Source organism: Gavialis gangeticus, unplaced genomic scaffold, assembly GCF_001723915.1.
Source record: "Gavialis gangeticus isolate Ggan-Ray unplaced genomic scaffold, GavGan_comp1, whole genome shotgun sequence".
Taxonomy (NCBI): Eukaryota; Metazoa; Chordata; order Crocodylia; family Gavialidae; genus Gavialis; species Gavialis gangeticus.
In genome coordinates this window covers 44,164,780-44,176,408 of record NW_017728993.1, presented here as the reverse complement: position 1 = coordinate 44,176,408, position 11,629 = coordinate 44,164,780, and the positions used below count along the sequence as shown (strand labels likewise).

The window sequence follows — 11,629 nt, the reverse complement described above, 5'->3', positions numbered from 1 at the left end:
TATAAACAGCTTGACTTTCAAAACCGGGTTTGTTTTTAAGGGGCTGGCTTTTAGAAAAAAAAAAAAAAAAAAATCATTAAACTGTAGCAGAGCAAATTTAATCTGGAGGCCATTGAGATACAATAAATATGATATCCCATGATACCATTTTAGAGAGTCCCTTTTCTGGAATGGAGCTGCACTTTAAGCAAAAAAAAACAGCAACAAAAGAGCTAACAAATTCTTGCTGTATATTCTGTTTCATTCCAACCATTCATGTTTGATCCAAGCAAGAAGCTCTGAGGTACCTTGAGATGTTGTAAAATCTTGCACCTGCAAAACATCTTTTAAGTACTATTATCGCATGTTTAATCAATAAATATACAAGGTGCTTTACAGATACAGGCAATGCTCTTGCTCTAAAGAGGGTATTGATGAAACAAAAAAGAAAAAAGGTATCAGAAATTATATATGAAAAATAAATCTTGGCATAATATTTTGCAATCACAACCATGCCTATTTAGTTTCTAATATGTGTAAATCTGTCAGCACAATGTTCTGAAGATAGCCTTCACATGTGGGATGTGAGATTCCCAAACAGGGATATTTGGGAATTCTCTGAGAGGCATGGGAGTAAATGTATGAACCTGGCAAAATACACATACTTTATTTTAAATTCTGTCATCTCTAGTAAAGATTTCTTGAGTTGAATTCATTCCATCTACCTGTGAGATGGCACTGTCACCTACAAACCTATTAGGGGGGATCATCATTATGATGATAATCTGACCTAGGCTAGGGATAGACATTACACATAAAACAGTTTAAGTGATCATAAACTGGTTTAAACCTGTAACAGAACAGATGCTTAGTGCATATAAACCAGTTTGAAAATGGCTGAAACCAGTTTTAGATAAACCTGGTTGAATGTAGTATCAGACTTAACTGATTTGGCTCAAACCAGTTTATGCAATGTCTGTCCCGGACCCCTTGCTGGTTTAAGATAAACCAGACACCCCCAGCATCCCAGCATGCTGGGTGGGGCTCTCTCCTCCACAGCGGGGCTGGCCTCTCCCCTGTACATCTGTCTGGCTTCTCCCTGCTAAACAGGGATTATTCCCCCTGTCCCTCTGCCTTACGCAGACATGTCCACATTAGCTACCAGACCACATACTGGCTACAGTCATGCTGTTGGGAGAGGATCAAGGCAGACAGGCTTTTTGGAGCTGATCAGCAGGTAACTTAACATCCTTCCTTGGAAACACTGTTTGAGAAAAGCTGTTTGCTTCTCCCCTCCCCCCGCATCACTGTCTGCTAAGCACAAATTCCCCACTCTCCTCTGCCTTGCTGAGAAGATGAGAAGGTGTCTGTGTATTAGCCAGCAGACCAAATGCAGGGTCTGTGCTGAATCAACAGGTAGCTGGTAATGTCTCTCTGTTGTTTTCTTAATGTGGCAATAAACCCTGAGATAGGGGTGGTAAACACTATTATCAGTCCCCCCACACCAGCTTACTTGCCTGTCAGTTTGCTGCTGACAGTATACAGAAGCAGGGAGGGAGAGTGAAAAGCTCTGTATCATCAACAGATGCGTGCACTGCACACCCCGCCTTGCCTCAGAGTGCTGGCCTGGGGCTGCAGGGGCCTGGCGACTCTGATCAGCACTGGAAGGGAAGGCAGGGCTGCTCTAGCATCCCCCCAGCTTCTAGCCTGAGCCACTGTAAGCATGTGCCTGAATTTCCTCAGGTGAGAGAGACTGTCTGTATGGTTGAAAAACGGTTCAGCTAGTTTAGACTAACCTGCAAAGATTGAATCAATTCAGGCTCAGGCTTTTTCAATGCCTGTCCCTAAGGTCCAGTCCCCTGCTATTGCAGCTGACCATGTCTGATAATCCCAATAATAAACTTATCAAACTTTTATTTTACAGCCATTATTTAATCTTGTACCACTGTTGTCTGGTGACTAACTTTTCTCCTTCTCTGATATTTATAAAGAGCAATCATGGCTCTTTACAACCTTCATTTTGGTAGGCTAGGTAAGTCTTTCTCTTTTAGTCTCCTTTTGTAAGATAGCTTGTCCATTCCCCTGATCATCCTAGTAGCCCTTTTCTGCACCTGTTTCAGCTTCAATTCATCTTTCTTAAAATTCATCCTTGATTTAAAGACTTCAAATGTTAGAAGAATCTACCACATCCCTCAACAAGTTGTTCCAGGCTAATTACCTTAGATGTTTATATGCGTGCAGCCTTTATTGTTTGAATTCATATAGCTTCAGCTCCCAGCACTGCATTTTCTGATGCTTTTTTCTGCTAAATTAAAGAGCCCTCTATTCTCAGAGATCTTTTCCCTTTGCTGATACTTCTAAAGCATGAGCAGTTGATGGAAAGCTTCATCACTTTATATGATGCACTATTTTTACATAATTATAGGAAAGTCTGAGATCCAGATGTAAAAGCTTGTACTTGGAGCCACCGTGTGTATTTGTGATACAGACTGGCAAATTTTGGCTCAGTATGCCAAAGATCAGATCATACTCAGTACAGCTAATTACACATGCCAGTGTGCATGTGTACACACATATGCATATGCACACACTAAAATACAAAACAGAAAAACCTGTGTGTATTCTGCAGAAACCAGGATGTAAATGCTGCAGTCAGATTCTTTCATTAGTGTGGAGACTCATACTGAACTTTGAAGCAACCTGAAAATGGCTAAGGTCCAAGTAGGCCCACAGATTTCTTCAGAATTAAATAAGAGAATGAATACATATAAATTAGAGTCTGATCAATTACATTTCTATGCTGCCTGCAGATAATCAATGCATGATAGATTTTTATATTGACACAACATTTATGCCCTGGAGATGTTTTCAAATGGGATCTGAATGTTGAAACTGTTGGGTAGGAGACACTGGGGCATTTAGCATGTGAGCAGGAGAAAGGCAATTAGAATTCTGCCATAGAGACAGCATTCAAGTGTTTTAACCCAGGAGAAGAGTGCAATTCTCATGTCCTTTTCTACAAGGATATAGTATTTCTATGTTTCCTGTCTGAGCAGTCACTGACAGCAACTTCTCTTTCCTAGACCTCTACACACACACACATTTCCTCTGCATTCAGTCAGGATGGATAGCTCAATGTTTTGCCTGTGTTATCTAGCTAATATTGCTACTTAAATGCATACTGTTAGGTGGAGTTAATTGTAGAATCATAGAAAATTAATGTTGGAAAGGACTTTAGGAAGTCATCTAGTCCAACCCCTGCTCAAAACAGGACCAGCCCCAACTATTTCATCCCAGCCAAGGCATTGTCTAGCTGGGTCCTAAAAATCTCCAAGGATGGAGATTCCACAGCCTGTCTGGGTAATCTGTTCCAGTGCTTTACTACCCTTCTAATATGGAAGTTTTTCCAAATATCTCACCTAAAATTCCCTTACTGTAACTTGAGACCATTGCACCTTGTTCTGTCATCTGCCACCACTGAAAACAGTCTAGCTCCAACCTTTTTAGAACCCCACTTGAGGTAGTTAAAGGCTGCTATTAAATCCACCCTCAGTCTTCTCTTCTCTAGACTAAATAAGCCCGGTTCCCTCAGACTTCTCCTCAGAAGTTATATGCCCCAACCCCCCCTAACCATTTTTGTTCACCTCTGCTGGACTCTCTCCAATTTGTCCACATCCTTTCTGTGTTGTGGTCCCAAAACTGAACAACGGTATTCCAGATATGCCTCATCAGTGCTGAATAGAAAGGAATAATCACTTCCCTCTAAGCGGGAACCTAGCCTCCAGATGTGGCCTAGCCAGTGCAGAATAGAAGGGAATCATTTCCCTTGATCTGCTGGCAACTCTCCTACTAATGCAGCCCAGTACGCCATTAGCTTTCTTCACAACGAGAGCACACTGCTAGCTCATATTCAGCCTGTTTTCCAATGTAAGCCCAGGTCCTTTTCTGCAGAGCTGCTTCTTAGCCAGTTGGTCCCCAGCTTGTACTAGTTCATGGGACTGTTCCATCCTAAGTGCAGGACTTTGCACTTGTCCTTATTGAAGCTCATGAGATTTCTTTTGGTTCAATCCTCCAATTTGTCGAGGTCTCTGAATCCTAGCCCTACCCTCCAGCATTCCCCCATCTTGATGTCATCTGCAAACTTGCTGAGGGTGCACTGCATCCCATCTTCCAGGTTGTGGATGAAGGTATCAAACAAGACAAGTCCAAGAACAGCCCCTAGGCACTCCTCTTGATACTGACTGCCAACTATACATCAAGCCATTAATTGGTTTGAACCTAATGTTCTAGGTAGTTTTCTATTTGCCTTACAGTGCATTCATCCAACACATACTTCCTTAGCTTGCTTGCAAGAATATTGTTGACCGTATCAAAAGTCTTGCTAAAGTCAAAGTATATCATATCCATTGCTCTCCCTGCATCCACAGTCAGTCTTCTCATCATAGAAGACATTCATGTTGATCAGGCATAACTTATCCTTTGAGGACCTGCTCTATAATTTTTCCAGGGACTGAGATGAGGCTGACTGGTCTGTAGTTCCCCAGATCCTCCTTCTTCCCTTTAGAGATGGGCACTATGTTTGCTCTTTTCCAATCAGCTGGGGCCTCCCCTGATCACCACGAGTTTGCAAAGGTGATGGTCAATGGCTGTGCAATCACATCAACAAACTCCCTGAGCACCCTTGGATGCATGGTACATGGCCCCAGGGACTTGTACACATACATCTTTTCTAAATAGTCCCTAACCTGTTCTTTCACCACTGTCAGCTTCTTCCTTTCTCCCCAAACTGTGCTGCAAGTTACAGTCATCTGGGAGCTGCCTTTGCTGCAAAGATTGAGGTAAAAAAAAAAGCAGTGAGTACTTCATCCTTTTCTGCATCATCTATCACTAGGTTACCTCCTCCATTTAGTAAGACCCACACTTACCTGATCTTCCTCTTATTGCTGACATAACTGTAGCTACCCTTCTTGTTACCCTTCACATCCCTAGCTAGCTTCAATTCCAGTTACACTTTGGCCTTCCTGATTTCATCCCTGAATTCCTGAGCAACACTTTTATAGTACTCCTTAATCATTTGTCCAAGTCTCCACTTCTTGTAACTTTCCTGTTTTAGCTGACTAAAGAAATCTCTGCTAAGCCCAGTTAGTCTTCTGCCATACTTGCTAGTCTTCTTGTGCATTGGGATAGTTTGTTCCTGTGTCCTCAGTAAGGTTTCTTTAAAATACAGCCAGCTCTCCCAGACTCCTCTCTCTCTCCGAATGGCCTTCTGGGAGATCCTGCTCATCAGTTCCCTGAGTGAGTTGAAGTCTGCTTTTCTTAAGTCCAGGGTCCATGCCTTTCCTCAAGATCCTGAACTCAATCATCATGTGGTTGCTGCTGCCCAAATTGCCATCTACTAATATGTTCCCCACCAATTCTCCCCTTTTTTTGAGCAGCAGGTCAAGAATAGAGTGACCCCTAGTTGGCCACTCCAGTACTTGTACCAGGAAGTTGTACCCAAAGGTCTCCAAATTTTTTCTGGATTGCCTGTGCATTGCTCTCTCAGCAGATGTCAGGGTGATTGAAATCCCCCATGAGAACCATGGTCTATGATCTGGAAACTTTGATTAGCTGTCTGAAGAAAGCCTCATCCACCTCATCCTCTTGGTCTGGTGGTCTATAGTAGATCCCCACCATGACTTCACTCTTATTGCTGTCCCCTCTGATCCTAGCCTAGAGACTTTTAACAGGCCTGCCTCCAGTTTCATACTGGAGCTCTGAGCAATCATACAGCTCTTTTACACAAAGTGCAACGCCTTCTCCTCTTCTCCCCTGCCTATCCTTCAGTCATGTGAGCTATCTCACCAAGTCTGTTATTTCAATCATGTCATAGTTCTGTGACAGTACAAGGACTTCCAATTCTTTCTGCTTGTTTCCCAGGCTCCACGCATTCATGTACAGACACCAGAGGTAACTAGTCAATTGTCCTACTTTCTCAGGAAGAATAAGAAGGCCCCCTGTTCTCCCCTCCTGCTTGCCCTTCCTTCCTATCACCCACTTCCCTGCTTACCTCAGGGCTTTGGTCTTCATCCCCCAGCAAACCTAGTTTAAAGCCCTCCTTACAAGGTTAACAGATCTGTCTGTGAAGATGCTCTTCCCACTCTTCATCAAGTGGATCCCATCTTTTCCAGCAATCCTTCTTGGGACAACATCTCATGGTTGAAGAAGCCAAAGCCCTGCTGGTGACACCATCTGAATAACCATACATTGATCTGCAGGATGCATCTGCAGGATGCCTGAGAGCTCTGATGCAACCCCTGACCAGCTGTGCCCCTCACTTAGGCACTTGGGGGGGACAGGCGGGAGTGCCGGTGCCCCCCCCCCATGAGCGGTGGCTGGGGAGTGCGAGCACCAGATGTAGGTCGCATCCAATTTTGGGAGCAATGCAGCCGCTCACAGGTCAGCAAGTTTTGCCACAGGTGGACCTCCCTTCCCTCCCCTCTAGTCACTGACTGGTTACTGGGGGAGCATGTGCCCCCCCTGACTAAGGTGGCACCAGTCACCCATACCTGCCTGGGCTTTTCCTCTTGAGTGGAAGGATTGAGGAAAACACCACCTGAGTCCCTGTCCCCTTCTCCCTTTCACCCAGACCCCTGTAGTCACTTTTGATCTGCTCAGGGAGTTTCATTGGTGCCCACATGAAAGAGGAGCATGGAGTAGTAGTCTGAGGGCCAGATGAGTCTTGGTAATCCTTCTGTGACATCTTGGATCCAGGCTCCAGGCAAGCAGCAGACCTCCCAAGACAATAGGTCAGGCCTATAGATGGGAGGGAGAATCCCTTATTCAAATGAAGAAGAATTATTTACTCCACTTTTAGAGCTATTGTTGTAGGCTCTCTGAAGATTCAGGAAGACATTACTGCATTAGCTTGCAATTAATTTACTATTTGAAGAGGCTTGGTTTGGTTTGATTTGGTTTAGTTTTGTTTTACAACCACAATAACTGAAGTTATCCAAGTCTGGGAAGTTATCCTAGTCTGGGAAGTTATCTAAGTCTGGGAAGTAGCATCAGTGGATGCTGGGAGCTATGGGTACTCAGAATATGAGCAAACAAAACCATTCAAATTAAAAATAATTAACAAAAACTCAGTTTCCAAATCCCAGTTTTTCAGCAATTGTGTGATTGTGGGAATTTTTGACAATCTAAGGAATTGGAATTAATTTACTTAAATGGATGGCCTCCTTTTAATTGTTACAGGTTATCATGTTTGACAGATTGCAACAAGATAATCATTCGTTAGTCATAAAAGTAATGCAATGTGCATTGGTCAAATAAATTGTCGCTTTAAACCATATGGTTTTTGTATTTTGTTGTGGCTTTTTTTGCATATTCCAGTAAAGAACAGAATATGAAAATGAGGGGAGGAAGGGAGCAATTCATATCACATTCATTACCTGTGCAGAGGATGGCTAAATGGTTTGAAGCTCTCCATTCTAGAAGAGATTGTAGTAGGGTTGGTATGGTGTTGTAGCATTGATGGTCTAAAAACGTACAAAAAGCAAAAGGTATTTTTTGGTCTGGGCCAGACCTTAAGAAGGGCATCGTGCTCAAAAGCTTGTCCAACATGTTTCCCAACTATACAGCTGGTCCAGTAGAAAATATCATGAACAACCTTGCCTCTACCAGGTGAAGGTTTTGAGCCTGTCACCCAGAAGTTTTCCAGTTAATTTGGATCAAGCCTATAACGATAATCACCGCTACTGCTTGGTCTATTATGCAAAATAACTAAGAAGCCAGTTCTGCTTTTCACATAATTCAGAGAGATCTATTAAATACTTTGTCATGTATATGTTTTGAAGCAAAAATAAAATGTGTCTTAACATCACACAACCTTCATTTATTTATAATGGAATCATTTCATTTTAGCCATATGGAATCTTATCTTTACAATATGATTTATTGTAGATTCCGCAACATATTGTGTTTTGTTAAAAGTTGATTTAGAAATCACACATAATACCTAGACAATTTACATACCAACACAGAAGTGCAAATGTTTTGAAGCATGATGATGTTCTATCCACAGCACATTCAGAGTGCACAAAATGAAGCCTTTTTAATGGCATTTGCCCCCTTGCTGTGCTAGGTTCTCGGCAAAGTGAATTGCAGGATAGTAGACAGTATCCGTAAGTTTTTATACCATTCAATACCTTGTAGCAAAGTTGACAAGGCAGCATGTCAAAGACAGGAAGTGCCAAGTTCACCTCATCCCAAGAGGAAATACGGAAATTTGCCTGATTTTGTGTTTCGGTTGAACAGAGTTTTATGTTTTTTTCCTTAGATCACTGTGCAGGATGTAACATACATAACTCAAGCAAACTGTTTCTGCTAAAACTAGCACATGTATTAAAAACTGTAACTATTAAAAATTCAGCATTTTGCCCAATGGAATTCCAGATACTATAGATTTCTCTGTTCTGAGAACATGGAATAACGGAGCTAGCCTTGTGCCAAACACTGTGTAGGTTATTACTTTGTCATGGTGTAAATGTAAATTCTTCTTTTTCTGCAGAAAGGATTTGCAAGAGGAAATACTTTCCATTTGTTTTGGGCACAATTCTTTTTACTAATTTCAAGACCAGTTAGCAGTTGAGCCCATTTACTTGTAAAAAGGTGAAATTCTCTTGCCTTCTGTAGTGAACTTTCTGCAGAAATGTTTCCTCTAACTCTGTTACTATATAGTTCTGTCTGCTGTTAATGCCTCTCTCTCATGCAGAGGCTTTAGCCACTGGAGCTGCTAGTTATTGACTTAGCATCCATATCCCCAAAGCATAGATGAGCTGAGGAGACTTCCTATCCCTCACTTTGTAGCTTACCTGTACTGCCGCAGGACAAGAGCCAAGGATTGCATAGTATTAAATAACAGTATGCCCTGCTATTTACAACTGAGCTTTGTTGTTGCTGAAGTATATCTTGTGAATCAGATATCAAACAACAATTCAGTTAATCTATAAAACAAACAAACGAACAAAAAGCAAAGTAAGTAGAGCAGGAATATGCAACATCATGTGAGAAAACCCCTCTCTGATATGCAGCCATACATTAGAATGTTTTAACTGAGAGTGAGCTGTGGTCTGGTAGATTGATCCCTGGAAACCGCAGTTCTGTTCCCTTCTCAGCCACTGATAAGTCACTGAACCTTGTTGTACAGTAATTATCTACAGGATACTTACCCACAATATTAAAGGGCTGAAATTAAAAAGCACAGCAAACAGGAAGCCCAGAGTGGCACAGTTATCATTTACATTATTATTTCAATTGTGTTTATTTATTGAAAGGCAAACATGTTTGCATCTCATATGTCATCTGTAGCCTCTCTCTAAGGGATATTATTATATGACTGTGTTTATCCATGTCCTGGCCTGGTGTACAGATATATCTACAGTAAAACAGCATACTTCTTTCAGAAAAAAAATATAGGGGACCAATCCCTAATTCATACAGGTTAGTCATCTTCAAGTTAAAAGGATTTCTCTCCTTTAAAGGATTTTCCAGCTCAGGGTTATGTACTGTAAACCTGCGATGTTTTCAATAAAGATCTAATTCCCAAACCATTTGCTTGTGTTTCTAAAAGAAAAGCAACTGTTGTCTCCTTTGTCACTTGTTAATCAAACCCTTTCCATTCTTACTGTGAGTTCTTAATTCTGTGCTAATGAAAAGTGACCAAGGACAACCACATTGTATGTGTCATGTCACTTTTGTGCTCCATTTTGTTCCCTGCAGCATTACACAATGGTAGCTAAGCATAATTTAATTAAAACAGCACGTTCATACCAAGTGCTAAATGTGAAGGCTCTTTGTGGACAAATAGGTATTTTTAGCTCAGCCTACGTTTGAAATTTCTGTGTGTTCAATACCTTTTATTCATAAATGTAATAAGGATGAAATGTTTCATTTTAATATTTATATCAAAATCCCTACCCATTGCTATAGCATCTGCAAAACCCTGCCATTCTAAAATTTTGTAGAGTGCCCCTACACAATCATAAAAAACCCTGGCTATCTTCTAAATGATTCAGTATTTTTTTTCCCTAGGACATAATTGGAAAAGCACTGCAGTATATTGGAACATATGGCCAGCTTAGCAACACAGAGCAAGTTGTGGCTCTGATTGCCGAGGAAATGTGTATCAACTGTGGCAAATGCTACATGACCTGTAATGATTCTGGCTACCAGGTAAGAGCACAGCTGTAATTAGAAAAAAAGGCACAGCGAGTTATCTTTCTGCCGCTGAGACAGAAAGAATTCACCTTCTGTTAATGAGCATGTGGTACAAACAGATGTGTAAAATATTGGTTTTAATATCAGCATGCTCCCAAGTTATACTGTGAGAACCCTGACTGAGCCCTTTGTCGGGGTTGTCAGTGCACCATCATGTGTTTATAGTAGAGTGGGGATGAATAGGACTGATAGTCCACCTCAGCCTCTCTGTTTGTTTAGGCTCCTTAGGTGTAAGGGGGCAGGAGGCGAGGGGACAGGTGTCCTTCTTTGGCTGTTTATAGGGGGAGAGGGAACATGGGGTGGGTGTTGAGAGGAAGGGGATGGGAGGGACACAGTATGGACCACTGTAAATTCAGATCTTCAGATAAATGAGGGAGATAGGGCAGGATTCATCCTCTCACCACAAAAGGTAAGGGGAAGATTGAAATATGTGTGCTACAAGTCTGCTGGAAAGAACCTAAACCTTGGCTTAGGCTTGTCACATTAATAAAATTTGGAACATTGATTTGGGGTAGATTTTCATTTCTATGTGAATCACTTTCCCAGGATGATGGTTTAACTCACAGAGACTACAGCAAAGGAAGTCTTATAAGATGACTGACCCAGAAGTCCCTTTGCCCAGCCTATACTATGATTTTGAGCTGGAAGAATTTCTTACAGCAAAGTGTTTGTTTTTTCAGTTATACCATCTACCAATGGAATTTACTAATTCTGTGAACCGTTCCTTGACTAGTCTTTGCTTGTCTCCCATATTTTGTGGGGCCTGCCATGTGGTAAGAAAGTTGTAGAAACAGGGCAAGCTCTATTAAGTGGTATGTTCTCTTAGGAAACCAAAAGATGATCCACCAAAAGCCTTGTGAAAGTTAATAGTCCTTCCTATATTACTTTCCACGGATTTTATCACAGTCTAGGATATTGTAACAGGAGGTGTACTTTAATTAGGTAACAGGTTTATACTGTAGAATGGGTTTTAGCTTATTTTGAATGTATCCTATTCAGTAGTAAGACTTTCATTTTTTTTCTTTAAACTAAGGATAGTAAAAGACATGGTCCCATCAATTTAAAATCACATGCTCAAATTGCAATAATTAAATGTGGGACTAAGGGAGGTCCCATTTTAGAAAAACAACAAAGCATTACCATATTTACCTGAATCCAACACTCTTCTGAATTTAAGATGACCCCGCCCCAATAATTAGATTATGTACATGGAAAAATACATAAATATGTTATAATTTTCCATTTATGGAATTTAAATATCTTAAATTTATCCCCATCCATAGGAAGGCAGGCAGCCTGACCTTCATACCTTACTCCCCCCTGCCTATGCCCTTACTGCCTGCCCCCCATCTGCCCCTGCTGCCTTTCCCCCACCTAGTCCCCAACCCTC

The 11,629-nt window shown here is 41.5% G+C and overlaps 1 protein-coding gene across 1 annotated transcript in view; it reads left to right on the top strand.

The window, feature by feature from the left end:
* DPYD (dihydropyrimidine dehydrogenase) overlaps nt 1-11,629 on the top strand; it is an 865,232-nt gene that overhangs the window by 841,765 nt on the left and 11,838 nt on the right. The window contains exon 22 of the mRNA XM_019501664.1: nt 10,054-10,194. Coding sequence (XP_019357209.1) covers nt 10,054-10,194 — 141 coding nt within the window. The remainder of the gene's footprint in view (nt 1-10,053; nt 10,195-11,629) is intronic.